The sequence below is a fragment of the Ammodytes marinus genome, assembly GCF_949987685.1.
Source record: "Ammodytes marinus genome assembly, chromosome: 22".
Lineage (NCBI taxonomy): Eukaryota > Metazoa > Chordata > Actinopteri > Uranoscopiformes > Ammodytidae > Ammodytes > Ammodytes marinus.
Window position 1 is genome coordinate 21662178 of NC_137226.1, and position 15176 is coordinate 21677353.

Consider the following 15176-nt stretch of genomic DNA (forward strand, 5'->3'; position numbering starts at 1 on the left):
CTAAACTGTATACATATGTGTATGTCGGTCCCCTAAGGCTGTTTACAAAATTTGGTAGTCATAGGTTGGAAATCCGTTTTGGGGTTTCTGGCACCCCCTATGGGTTGTGCTCAAAAATCGTTGGTGGACTTTCTACCAAACGTGTTTTGCACATATCGAGCAAGTTTTATGATGATAGGACCTATGGTCAATGAGTTAAGGCCAATTAGCTGCTAAGCTCCGCCCCTGCATAAACGTTTTGGTCAATGGCGGCCATGTTTTTTAACCTATCCTACTAATCTTTTACGGACATCTGTATCTTATTCCCCCGGTTCTTTGTGATCAATTTGGTGTTGATTGCATAAAAATTCGAAGAAGAAGTATGATGGATAACAATGTGGTAGCAAAAAAGACAAAAATCTCCAAATGTTCCAGTGCTTGAAAAAACAATGGTTTTGCCTGCAGTGTCTTGCCTGAATGATTATTGTATGTACATTCAGTTTGTTGGACAATCCTTAACTTGATTAAGAAGTAATGAAATAAACCTTTACTTTCTTTATTTTGCAGCCTGTACTGTGTGGACTGAAGCCATATCTCAATTAGAAATGTAAATGCACATACAAATGAATAGTATAGTACAAAAGCGGACCAGGGTGAAACTGCAGGCACAAATAGAACAGGGCAGGAGATAGAAGTAGGGCACCTATACCTGCCCAACAATAAAGGAGGGTTGAGCGCTCATGGTATCTTTATAATGCAGGATGGTGTTGACATGGTCTTCATTACTGTGTTATAGTGCTATGACATTCCAGCCAGAGCTGGCACAGAAAACACTAACTGTGTGAAATGATCTGGGGTAGATATGGGGGGGTCAGGGACATGGTTCCTCTTCTTAGAGCCAGCAGCTGAACAGACACCAGAGCTATTGGAGGGCTCAGCTGTTCAGCTCTGGTCCAGAGATACATGCAGTTGTTCAGGACTTCCTTCACCCGCGCGCGTGTGTGTGTGTGTGTGTGTGCTGTTAAAAGGCAAAAAAACATAATCAGTCAAGTTCAAACCAGATTGAAGAGGCATCTATCTTCACTTGCCTTTTGAGAATTTTTGCTTTCATCTTTACACATTTTGCAAACACACAAATGTGTCGGAGATCCCCTGAAATGTAAAGAGTAGATGCAAACTCTTATTTCAACTAGGTACGTCGTAGATGTTTTTCCACCTTTTTGACGTTCATAATTTGGCGACTCACCACAATGCCAAAGCTTGAGGAGAGCTGTAGTAGAGGTTTGGTCATGTAGGCTCGCTCTGCTTCCTTGCTTAGATTAAGTCAGAAGTGCATGCCACCGCAGTGCACTGTACTAAGTTTATATATAACACAAACAGTTCCAATTCAATATCTTATAGGCACTTTGGTGGGTAACATTTCTACTATAGTTTAACTTCATTCGAAATGTTTCATTCAGTAAGTTTTTACATATGGCTTTGGTGAGAATGATTGTCATCCAAATAAGACATCCATTCAGTCACAATTTGTCATGATTTTGAAGTGTGAGAGGCAGCTGCATCCTTTTTATACGTCATCCACCCATATCCCCCTGTGGTGTGCGGCTGCTTCTGTTTGGCTCTTTGCCTACAAACATTAAAATGTTTAATGACTTGATTTCTTGCCAGGCTGAAGGCAGGTTTAAACCAGCTGTGTATGTGTGACCTCAACTATTGAGCGCCAATATAACTGTGTCCATCATTGGACATTCTCCAATCTTCATTGGGAGGAGCCCTGTCTGTTAGTGGAAGGCAGCCCCTGATTGGTTCATGTAGTCATTAATCTAGCCTCCAGTCAGACCGGACCCTCCCCACTTTCCGTCTGTTAGTGGAAGGCAGCCCCTGATTGGGTCATGTAGTTGTTGACGTCAACATGGATCGATGAATACATTTGTGAGATATGGCTGATCTCACAGGGCTAGACTGACGACTACATGAACCAATCAGGAGCGGCGTTCCCCCATAACGCCCAGGCCACACATCCCGTGTCTGCTTCTGCTTCTTGTATACAAAAAAATATTAATTTCTTTCACATTTGCACTTACCTAGCTACTAACCCTAGGCTTATTTTACAGGAAAGGTAAGAGGTTAAAATTCCTGTAAATCATATTGAGTTCTGCCAAACCATCACGTAATGCTTTTTGTAAATAAAATCTAGAAACTGTTCTTCTTCTTAATGATAGCAAGTGGAGAAACAACCCTAACCCCTCCCTTTTGCTCTCTTGCAGCCACAGCAAGTTGTCCAGAAAAAGTCTGCTCAGGTAAGAGTTCCCAGGATTCATGCATTCACACACACAGACTCAAATGTCTTTGTAATCCCCATAATACTATTTTATTCTGTCGTCAAATGAATTGCTTGTCTGCTACATTTAGGCCATATACACAAATATTATTTTCCATTGCTTGCTAACAAATTAAACATGCATAATATTACTTGTGATACTTTACAATTTAAATTGAAGTTAAAGATTAGTGCTAAACAGTTTCCATATCTAAATGAATAAATCATTTTGATTAGGTGTTTTTTGCATTCTGGGTCAGTATTCTATTGTGCATCTACATCTATTTTTACAAACAACCCATTAGAGAACATTTTGAATAGAATTGTTTGGTATGAATGGATGTCTGGTCTTTTTTGTTTTTATTTTAAGTTAACGACGATTGTTGCCGCTGCATCCTTAGATTTCAGGAAACAAATTGGAAACAAAAATGTAATCAATCTTTACCTTGGGCTTTATCCAAAATGATTTACACTTTATCCTACATTTCCCAATTCACACAGATGTCAGTAAGCTAGCAGCAAGGTGGTGAAGAATAAGGATAAAAAGCAATTGAGGTTCACTGTCTTTGCCCCGGGGCACTGACATGTAGACGGCGGGAGAAAGTGCTGCCACAAAATATGATCTAGGGCTTAAAGAAAAAAAAAACTTTTCTCAAAAGGTGTCTTGTTTTAAAGTCTATTCCCTATAGTCAAGTTGTGTTCTGTGGTGCCAAACATAGGGAATCTGCAAGGTGGATGGCTAATGTGTGTTAAAGTTTAGACCTAAAATGAACAATGTGGATATGGTTAAGGGAAAGGTCATTTTCAGAGTACCAAAAGTAGTAACCAAGGTTTTCTAGTGCAAATTTTAACATCACGTTAATTCCAACTTTGCTCCTGACACAAGAGTCATAATTGAATTAACCACTAGAGGTCCTTGTAAGGTCAACATAAATAGTTGCTACTTTTGTTCTTTGGTTTTTTAACTGTGCTACAAGAAATGTGTTTATTGTGACTTCTTAGAGACTGTTTTTGCTGCATATAAAGCACAGTTGTAAATTAATATACTCTACACTAAAAACGTCCAGTTTCCGTTCACGTAATTTGTGTTCCAATGTCCTACATGTAACCCAGGGTGTTGACTTGGTTGACCATCTAGTTTTGGTAGAAAGAGGTGGTCGTTTGCTGCTGTGCAAAGACTTCAGGCCGATGTTTTTTTTTTTTTTTTTTTTTGGTTTATTTCAGGGACATTGCACTAATCAACATTCAAAATGTTAGTGAGCCAGAGTTAGCCTAAGAGGCTAGTTTTCAATGTTCATGTTCATTAAGTGCAGTTAAAGTTGATGGGCCAATGTTAAAATGACAAGGCCAATGATTACTACATTTCTATGATTACTATTGAAGTCACAAATAGCAAAGAGCTTCACCTGGAGCTGCCTGCCAAGGAGTGTAGCCACGCCCACATGCAAACACAAGCCCCTTTTACACAGAGATTGCGGCATATTGACGGAACAACAGCACGCCAATATGCCGGCTTTGCTTGCTTCTGTGTTATTTACGCAGAACCAAGCAACGCCGGCCTGCTGGCGCATCAGTAGCCCCTTTTACACAGCGTTCAGGAATGAATGAGGTGCTTGTAAACAGCGTCAGGTGTGACGTAAACATTTAGCGCCGCGCACGCCGGTCAGCTGGTTTACAACAACAACACTGGCCGGTGAATTGAGAGCAGAAGTGCTGGGGCTTGCACTAAGAGGGCCGTATTCTACTGTCCCCACGATGTGCCGGTTGATCTCGCTACGCGCTGAGTCCAACATCTCTAGGACTGTTAACCAAACTGACAAAATCGCTCCGATCACTGCTTCACCTGTGTGTGTGTGTGTGTGTGTGTGTGTGTGTGTGTGTGTGTGTGTGTGTGTGTGTGTGTGTGTGTGTGTGTGTGTGTGTGTGTGTGTGTGTGTGTGTGTGTGTGTGTCTGTGTTTGTGTGACAGGTTGGCTGTGAGCGAGTCTCTTTTTGACGGCAGCGCTCTGCCATTCAGACACATACTCATACACACAGTGTGTGAAGTCACGTTACTGTAGACAGAAATAAAGTGTGGATATACACTCAGACTCAGGATAATAATAGCGGCGGCGATCCGGTCGCAGCCTAGCTTAGCCTAGCCTAGCTTTCCCACTTCATTGTACAACTTCCCCCGAGCAGAAATAGACTCATACACTCTGCAAAATGAAGCGTGGGGGTCTGGATTGAGCAGCGGACCTTATGACCAGCTAGATTATACGCCGTTCCTTTTATTTGGTGATTTTTACGGGACATCAGGCCGCCGTGGTTAATGTTAAACACACGTCCTTCAACTGCTAACATGGTCGCATGTTTAGAACGTAGGCCATGTTCCGCAACAACAAGCTGGCCGCATTTATACAGAGATGCGGAACAGATTGTGTCGGCAATCTTACTACCCCCCGAGGAAGTAAAATTCCCGGAACAAACTGTTGCGCCTCTTGGCCCCCGTTCCGCAACGGTCGCATTTATACAGCAGGGCGGAGGGCCGAAATTCCGGCATATTCCCGGCTTTCACTGGCTGTGTAAAAGGGGCTACAGAGACACAACAAGGGGGAGAAACAGGAGGAAGAGACAGACTAGGGAAAACAGACAACACACAGAGGAGAAGGAGAGCCTGCCATGCCGTGAGTCATGACAGATCTAGTATATGATCGAGAATGATGTTATAAGATCCGAGATAGAACCTCCAAATTCAAGATTCCATTCAAGATACATTTCCCTCGTTAAATCGATTTCTAGGTCGATTGTTTTAATACCAGAGTCTCAAATAAAAGGGCAGGGCTCAAATATAACACTCGCCAAATGCAGGTACATTAAGTCTAAGAGAGTAGTAAGTTATTGAGACCGCCGCCATTTTGGCTGGTGAACGATGTGTGCTCTGCCGGCTTTTCTAGCGACTACTAAACGTGTGTCACCACCGGTAATGCCCCGGACATGCCTTTCTACAATAAAAAAATACTATCTATAGATCAGCGTGTAGCAGTTAAGTTACCAGTAATACAAACGGAGCATTTCCCAAGGCTGCGGCTTTAAAAGCATTCACATTAAAAGCATTTCACTGGTCAAACGTGAGTTGACTTTTATTTTGAAACAGGAAGAAACAGGAAGGTTGCGCTGACACTTCACAGCCCTGCAGCGCTCCAGTCACTAACAGCATGTCTTCTGTTTTCACAAGTTCAACGCAGTGAAACAAGAGGACAGAAAGCTTGTCATTTGCCATACTTGTAACACTAAGCTCACACCAAAAGCTTCATGAACGTTAGTGGCATTCATTTTCGGTTAAGGTAAACGGACTGTTTACATGGGCCAAATTGCATTGGAAGAGCTATCGACTAGGCTACAGGTGTCACCGCCTACTACTGGCTTGGCATGCGTATTACAGTGATTTCGGCCGTTTTTTTCTGAAACCGTGTGCATGATGAAAGTATTCAAAACAAATGCGTCTGAATGCAGAAGTTTTTGAAAACGTAAAGGAAAAACCTTCCCATTTTCAGGGAGACTGTTGCCATATAAACATGGCCTTATTCAGAACAGGATACCTTCTATAATTAGAATAAGGTTTTTGGTTGCTTGTGCAGGTGACAATGAAGGGAAACTGTAGAGAGGACCTTGGTTGTTTTGTAACACTTTACCAGGTTGCATTGTGGGACATTTCAACACTTCCAGTGGTGGAGAGGATAATAATGTTAAAGTGATTCACACGTTTTACGTGGAAGATAACTTTTGAGGGAAAGAAGCAGGGGAGAGAAACAGTGCTGACGTTTTTCAACTTATGAAATGTTGGGCCGGATGAGAACTGTGGCAAAAGTCACGAGTGGCTTTTGCAAGAAAAGGAGGTGAGACAAGGCAAGGAGTTATTCCTGGTGCTATAATTGAGAAATTCCAAAGGAAACTGAAGCAGTCCCTTTTCTTGTCCGACTGTTCCACATGTACAGATAATTAGATGTTAGATTGTTGGTGTGAGCACCTACATCAGAGGGGGAATGAAAGACGAATGGTAATAAGTGAGTGAAACATGACACAGGACCCCCACCCCCCCAGCATTCCCTCACACTCCAGGAATCCAACCAGCCTCCCTGTGTTCGCTGGTGCGGGCCACTTCTTGGTGTGAATGCATAACTTGCCTCTGATTTGTGGCTGTGTGGGAACAAGGCTGAGGTAGTTGGGAGGCGCAGTGAGGCCCTGGGAGCTGTAAGCCATAAAAATGTCATTTAGCTCTCCCACTTTGATAGGCTGTTTTATCTCAGCCCCAACCACCACAAGCCTGTACAAAACCTCAAAGCCCTTTTAGTCCAGTGCTAAGGGGTGGGATGCATAACCCGACCGAAAGCTACAGCCGTACACATAGCACATAGGCTAGCACAGTTTCCCAATGAACTTTTTAACTCCTCTTCTATTTTTTCCATAGCTTTTTCTTTTTTTACTCTTGAGTTTGAAAATATCTCCTTATCTCTTGGAAAATCAAGAGTGGGAACAACTTGCAACTAAGGCCTACACTGGACGGCAATAGCAGGCTTTAGATGTAATAAGTTATTTATGTCGCACAGGAGTATTCAAATATATTTTTGAAAGCTCACTATCCACAGTTAAATGCAACATTTGTTTTGTCTTCTCTGTAGTGGCAGTTAGCAGACCTGGAGTATGATGCAGTATATTACTACCATCACACAGTTGAAGAGATGTTGTCCCAGTTCAAAACTATAAACTTGCACCAAAAAACAATACATTATTTATTATGGCTTCCCCCCACATACCGATGGTCAGAATCCTCAGTGATGAAGCCAGATGTTTTTACTAACAAATAATAATCATATTGGATGACAGTAATGGAGCTAAAACTTGAATCTGACAACTGGGGGGTGTTTCAAGAAGCGGGTTTTGAGGCAACTCAGAGTTTGTTCGCTCTAAGTTAGTGGTAACTTCAGGAAGCAGGTTCAGCGCACCTCAGAGTCAGTTACTGCGGCAACATACGCCGTGGGTCTAACCTGCTGGATAGGTGATTTGACCTACTCTGAGTTTGTTTTCACTTTACGCTGCAGCTCCGAAGAAGAAGAAGAAGAAGAAGAAGAAGAAAGAGTGTCACTGCCACAACGCGTCCCTGTACAGTTCAAAGCAAAATCACTCCATAGAAATCTCCATCGGGATGTTTATATCATTTCCTGATGATTTTACGTTTGATCGAGCATTTATCTAATCAGTAGCCTAGTTCTCAGCCCTTGTGTCGTTCATATATCATTATTTCTAAAATTATATAACATGTAAAATTATTCGTATAACGTGGTAATCCCAACAAGCACACAAGTGTTTGGTAATGTTGTAAAGTTTATATGTTGACCTGCTCCCCTTGACTACCAGTTTTTGAGCTAAGCTAACCTGGATGAGAGACCTTTGCCTATGTCTATATTAAAAACACACGCACAGTTACAGGACCGTTTTTTTACGCCTTTTCTTGAGCCCGAGAGTGAGACAAACAGCTAAAAATTCCAAATGTTGAACTATTCCATAAAGTGACTACAAGATCACAGTGCAGGCCAACAAAAGTAAAACCCACTGTCCTGTGACACTGAACGCCTCCTATGCATGAAGCCCTTAACAGCATGTGGAAGTGACCTCCCCAGGAGAAGGTATTCTGTCTTGACTGCGACACTTCGTGAGGACTCCTACCAATTTCTTTTACAATATGTGTTAAAGAAATGAGCAGCCCACGCTAAGCTGCAGGCCCAGACAGCATACCTAGGCATGTGTTCAAGGACAGTGCTAACCAGCTGGAATATGTCCCTTGCAAACATCTTCAACAACACCTCCCTGAGCCAGACCACCACCATGCCTAAAGAAGGTCTCATTAGCTAGTGCCCTGTGTGCCTGACTCACAATCCCAATGAAAGGCTTTGCATTAAGACACATCAAATCCAAACTCCCCACCTCACTTGACCCTCTACAGTTTGCATACCGCTACAAATTGAGACGTTCCATGTGTGGCCAAATAAAAGCGCGAGAGAGGCAGCAGTGTTCTCTGTGTTGTTGTTCTCCATTGTTGTTCTACTAACTCTGGCAGCGAGGACGCTTGGTGATGACGTATGTATCGTATTACGACGTGATGACGTATGTATGATGGAGCAATCGTGCCCGGGCCGCGGCCTTTAGGAGCAGTGTGACCACGGGCCAGCGGGGAGTGGGGAGGGGGGGAAATCGTCCTGCAGCACGGAACAGGCAAACTTGCCTAGTGTGAGTGTGCCCTTAGACACCAGGAAAGGGGCCTACGGCAGACTGCTGCTTATTGACTATAGCTCAGCGTTTAATACAATAGCCCCCTCCAAGCTGGTCACTAAAATGAGAGATCTCGGCCTGCACTCCTCCCTCCTCAATGTTCTGACTAATAGACCGCAGGTGGTTAGAGTGGGCAATCACATGTCATCCCCCTCACCCTCAACATTGGTGCCCCCCAGGGCTGTGTGCTGAGCCCTCTGCTGTATTCCCTTTACACCTACGACTGCGTTGCCACTCCAACATCATGGTCAAGTTCGCTGATGTCACAGCTGTGGTTGGCCTGATCTCAAACAATGATGAGTCTACCGCTCTGAGATCAAGCATCTAGTGGACTGGTGTGAGGAGAATAAACTCAAGCTGAACGTCAACAAGACCAAGGAGCTTATAGTGGACTTCAGCAGGAAACAGCATTGGAGCTTCCATCCTCTCAGCATAAACAGAGCCCTGGTGGAGAGCTTCAAATACCTGGGTGTTCACGTCACACAGGACCTGTCATGGTCCTGTCACACCAACACCGGCGTAAAGAAAGCGCGTCAGCGTCTCTACCTGTCATGACAGGGGCGGCTGTGGCGAAGCTGTGGGGCGGTCGGCCACTGGAGTGCAGGGTCGGTGGCTCGATCCCCCACCTCCCCGCCACATGTCGAAGTATCCTTGGGCAAGACATTGAACCCCGAATTGCTCCCGATAGTTAGCTTGCACCCTGCGTGGTAGTTGCTGCTGTCGGTGTATGAATGTGTGTGTGATTGGGTGAATGTGTACAAAACAATGTAAAGTGCTTTGAGTCTGTGAAAAACCAGGGAAAAGCGCTATATAAGTGGAGTCCATTTACCATCTCAGACAACAGCAACCTCATCAACTTCCTGCCAAGACTGAAGAGGACCATTATACCATCTATACATATTTATTCACAATAATGGCTACCCAGCTCTCAGGGTTGACTGCTAAAACCTTCTTACACTGTGAGATAATCATATTGCTTATACCCACTGTTTTTATTCTGCTTCATTATCTATTTTATATTAGTATCCACATTGGACTTTAAATGTCCCACATTAGATGCGCTTCATGTATTTTTGTTTTTTGAAGACCTTTTTGTATGGTGTGCCTTTTCATGACTATGTCCTATTTATGTGTTAGCACCTTGGTCTGTAAGAAATAACACTTCGTTTTTGTAAACTATGTATAAAATGAATACAACTTTACTTAAAATTGTATGTTGAATGTTTCCTTATTTGATTAATGTGTGTACCTAAACTATTGGCTTCTTTTATTTTCTTTTTAAATCATGTATCTAAAGGTTGTGGTCGTAACTGAAAGAGTTTTAATGACATAGACTCTCTTGTGTTATTTTACAGGAGGAGGAGGAAGAAGAAGAAGAAGAAGAAGAAGAAGAAGAGGCCCAAGAGGAGGACTAAGCTTCCACACAGTGACACCTCTACCTCATTCAGCTGTCAGGTCTTTCAAAGGGAAAAGACTTCATTGACCACTTATTTTGGACCTTTCCCACGTTATTTACTTGGTTTCATTTGAGTTAGAGGATTTGAACAGGGATGTGCAGCACATGTCTGCTCTCTAAGTTCCTTTGATACATTTTTTTTTACAGTATACCATACAGAATGCAGCAACGATAACTTTAAGTAATTGCATTGCTGCTAGCTACATGTTGGCTGATAAAAACACTGTTGAGCTCCAGACAGTTGCTTGGTGGAAACAGACACATTTCAAGTAGGGACAAGACACGTCATCATCCCTGCTCACACTCCTCAATGAGAATAAATGAAAAAACAAAGAAGAAACAGACAGACATAGTGAGGAAGTGTTGGCCACATCCACAATGTTGAGATATGTGGTTCAGGATTCTCAGAGCATCAGCATATTCAAAACACTAGTGAGAGCATCAGCAGGGAGTGCAGCATTCTGAAGACTACTGTTCATCTTTATACTGAGGTGCAAATCAAATGCACTAACAGTACAGTACAGTCTCTCTCTCTCACTCTCTCTCTCTCTCTCTCTCTCTCTCTCTCTCGCTCTCTCTCTCTCTCTCTCTCTCTCTCTCTCTCTCTCTCTCATAGACAGACACAGATACACACACTCACCCTTCCACCCATCCCATCATTGTTGACTGATTGTCCAGACATTGCAGCAAAAAAACAGCCTGGTAATGTCATACTAAAATCTAGGGCATATGTCATCAAGTTTGGTTGTAAAGCAGCCTCCCCTCCCCTTCCCTCCCCAAACAGGCGTTAGACCACCAAAGAGAGGGAGACCAATATAGCTTTCCTCAGGGCAGTCTTATCATTTTGCCTTAAATACATTTTAAAAAGTGTGCTGCTACATTAGCTAGGATTTAACGTAAGCATCAATCTGACACTCTAAACATCATCTTTACATTTACAAAGTGTTTCTCATGTAACCATGAACAATACCCGACAGTTCCCTTAATCAACCATTAGTTAAAGGTGAAGTAAGCGATTTATTTATGTTAATATAAGTGTTAAATCGCTCTTTATTCATACAGTGATCACTTATATAGTGTGCACGTTTCACAAAGCCGATCTCTCAGTCACTCGCTCTGCATGTAATGGGCAAATAAACTTTTCGGGGATCCCACTACTGATAACCAATCAGAAGAGAGAACGCTACAAACCGGCACCCGTCTCACTGCCGGTGCACGTGCAGAGCGACAGATGGGTGGGTTAATGTGTATGCACCTACAATGGCGGAGCAGGTAAAAATCCTTCCCAATGTCTGTTTTGATGGTTTTCATCATGTTTTATCACACTTTTGGATCTGAGATGATGCTAGATAACTCACTGCTTGAAGACCGCAGTGCATTAATGTGGACGTGGGAGGGGACTGCTAACTGCAGTCACTGACAGGAAGTTAGCTAAACTGACCATTCCGCTTACTGAAAACCTGTAAACTTTAAGGAGTTTTTTGCTAAAATCAATAACTTAAACCATACACAGGTTGCACATTTTAGAATGTACAAGATGACAAACATATTAAACCTGTAAGGTAAATTCAACAATATTCAGTATTCAAAGGATGGTTGTCAAATTGATATCAAAAGTTTCATCAACAAATAATCTTAATCATTTAGAATTGATCAATTTTAAGTTATTTGGCTGTTTGGAAAAGACAAGAGCTTACTCATGCCACAAAAGTGTAAAATGACCACTGAAATCCTATATTGGCTGAAATTAGAGGCTAGCAAATTATTCAAACCTGTAATTGTTATTGAATATATTTCTTGCTATGCACTTTTTCTTTAGCAGAAAGCAATGTATGAAGGATTCAGGCAGCAGATTCTAATTTTTAGGCTGTGCTGACTGTTACTTTAGCCAACCTAATATGAAAAACATTACCAATAGCACATCATATAAGCTGTAGCTAATATTAATTCCTGAAATGAAACTTGGCTTCTGGTTAATGTGATTGTTGCAGGCCAACGTCTGTATTAAGCAAAGATTGATAGTTATAGACATCGCTATCTAACACCACTCACTCTGTGGTTAGAAGTGGACGGTATGTTCTTGCAATTTAACATGACAAACAGGTTGGCAAGTCTCAATCATTTTTCAGATGAATGCGGCATGTGAACTTTGGGCTTTGGAATGTCAGCTCTCATTCATATATTCAAATATGAAGCAATAGTGATTTCATTTTCCAATAATAGCGGCAAGGTGTGCAAATTATTAAGAAAAAAATATTCAAGTTTGAGTTATTTCAAAAAGCTGAACCAAAAGCTTTCAATTGATGGACAAATGATCAGTCTTTATGTGCATCGAGTCGCTTCTAGTCCATTTTCCATCAAATAAGCATTTCTGTTTATTTAAAAAGATAGACATTGCTCTGAATATGATTCCCACGTTTAGATGTTTGGGATGTGTCCAAGGTGGGAATCCAGCAGTGCCTCAAATATTTAAGTATGTATTTAAAGGTTGAATGTGGCTATGCCTAATATCAAGCCTTTACCCAGGAGGATAGATGGATAGAAGCACTACATGAACCCTGCTTTGCTCTCCCTGTTGTTGGTGGACTGACACGCATCTTTATTGCTTTAGAAAACAATAGAATCTCTTCACATCTTGTTGGTGCTCCACTACCAAACCGTTTGACATTGTATCAAACTACTGTATACCAATAGTTCACATTTACATCAAAAAGCTCATGTACATAGCTTCATCCAGTTTGTTTCTTATAGTGACTTAGCTTTAAAACCCTGATCTCATCATGTATGTCACACTGCAAAGAAATCCACAGACTTGGTTCTGCCTTACAAAAAAAAACCTCAAGAAGTGAAACCACAAGAACAAACCACACCTTACCTCATTAAACACTTGATACCTGGGATTAGCAACAGCGTGACATTGGAGGACTCATCTCGTACTGTAAACTCCAGGGAGCCTTATACGTTGAAGGACACCTGATAGTATGCCAGTGATATCTGGTCACTGATATGCAATATCTTCTCTTGATTTTCAAACTACCTCTGACTCAGCAGCACAACCAGCTCACGAATGCTGTTGCTCAGTACACACAAACAAATGCGCAGGAAGGCAGTGTGCATTCAGATATTTGATAGTGTTTGTATCTTTATACTGTACATTAAAAGCGAGGTCATCGCCAGTTGTTGTATTTCTCATGGGGGGAATTTTGTCTGCAACTGTTTTGTTTGATTCAGTCAGTTAAACCATAATTCATAAAGAAGGAAAAGTGAGATATGATAGCCATGTGCATCAAGTTTAAAGGAAAATTTGTCTTTTTTTCTATTGCTGCCTTATTTTTATTTTATTAAAAAAAAATTAAACTTTTGACCATCTTTCCTGTTGGTTATGACAAACCAGACAACTGCTTTGAAACGTGTCCATGAGGATAACTTGACAAATATTCTAACAAAATAATGATAATAAAAAAATCAGATTCAATAATATCGAAACAATATTTTTGAAAGTAAAAACAAAACCTGGATACCCCCCGAAAACTTCCCATTGGCAGTTATGTTATCATATAGCCTTCAGGCGTGATGGTCAACATTTAAATAAGACAGTATGGTTGCGTTCCGAATCGCATACTTTCTATTATATAGTATGTAGAAAAAAGATTTAGGATGTCCCGATTCTTGTGGCCAGATTTAGGATGGTTAGAAGTACCCGGATGTCCTACTTCATGCGGCCAAGATTGTTAGTGTTGAAAACTGCATCCTATTTGGGCGATTCTGACCCACAATCCAGTGTGCACGTGAAGTGACGTAACATCGACGAAGCCTCCATATGAAAACAAACAGGGATGCGACGGATATAAAAGCAAGAGGCAAGATCAAGGCGCAATGTTATGATGAAATAAGAGAGAAAAGTATGTCCCAATAGTATGCCTACTGCATCCTAACTAGATTCTTTTTATCGTCGGATGTAGTATGTAGAATAGAAAAAAGAAAGAGTATGCGATTCGGAACGCAACCTAAGTTTAAAAAAAAAGACCCAGCTTTTTTCCTTTAAATGGAGACTGACTTTAAAGCCTACAATCAAACATTAGCCATTTTCATATCCACATCCATATTTTATACTTCAAATATTAAAATAATTGTTTTTTTCAAGCATCAGTTTCAGATTTGCATGTTTCCATACAAAATATCACATTTTATATTTCTTTTTGAATACTTATATTACTTTACTCATTAGAATCCTTGTACATAATATTATGTACATACTCCTGTAAAGCAGGGTGTATTCTCAAATACCTTTTTTCCAATATATTTAAATTGTAATATTTTGGTCCAACCCACACATTCACAAGGGACGTTAGGATGCAGAGGTTGTCTCCATCAACACTTGTGCACTTGGCACTGACTGACTTAACATTTCCTTCTTTAGGTTCCTAGAAAAAGCCTGGATTCATTGTTCTTTTTTTTATATACGTAAAAACACAAAAGCAGCTAACCTTTTAAGTCATGTTTGTCTTATTAACCTTGATGTTAATTTGTATCTTAACATTGTAATGAAACATATTTTTTTTCATGTATTGCAAACTGGGATTTCTATTTTCGTCAAAACTGTTAACTTGAATTTATTTTGTATTGATTTACATAATGGTTTAATAAGGATCAAGTGTTTGTATGACACTGCATGCTATAACTACAAATGTTTTTTTGTTTTTTTTTGGCTTTGGCCTAGTGAGACTTGTTTTTTTCTGAGTGATGTACTACCTATATATATGTACAGTACCTCAAACAGACCGAGAAAAAAAAATGGACTTCAATTGACAAATACCTACCTCCAGTCTCGAAAAGGAATGACTCTCTGGTTTTGTAGTATGAGTTACACTGACGTATGATATGTTGTATATCAGGACTGCAGAAGCTCCGTACGTAAAGTATTGTTTCAGATCAATCTCAGTACATTTGGATTCTCACCTTTTAAATTGACTTTCAGGTTTTGAAACAGATATGTTTGGATTTTGTATATTTTATTCATGAATATGTTTTCTTGTTTTTAATTAGTAGGTATCAGTATACTTGATTAGCTGTTTTGTGTACTTCACACAAATGTGATTTTTCTTTTTCTTGT

General features: G+C 40.9%; 1 protein-coding gene across 1 annotated transcript in view; it reads left to right on the forward strand.

Annotated features, from left to right (window-relative positions):
• The window catches only part of hmga2 (high mobility group AT-hook 2), a gene marked incomplete at its 5' end in the record, with an annotated part of 50532 nt that extends 40104 nt beyond the window's left edge, over nucleotides 1-10428 (forward strand). Inside the window, 2 exons of the mRNA XM_080050697.1 lie at nucleotides 2247-2279; nucleotides 9963-10428. Coding sequence (XP_079906823.1) covers nucleotides 2247-2279; nucleotides 9963-10022 — 93 coding nt within the window. The 3' untranslated portion in view covers nucleotides 10023-10428. The remainder of the gene's footprint in view (nucleotides 1-2246; nucleotides 2280-9962) is intronic.
• Nucleotides 10429-15176: the final 4748 nt, after the last annotated feature.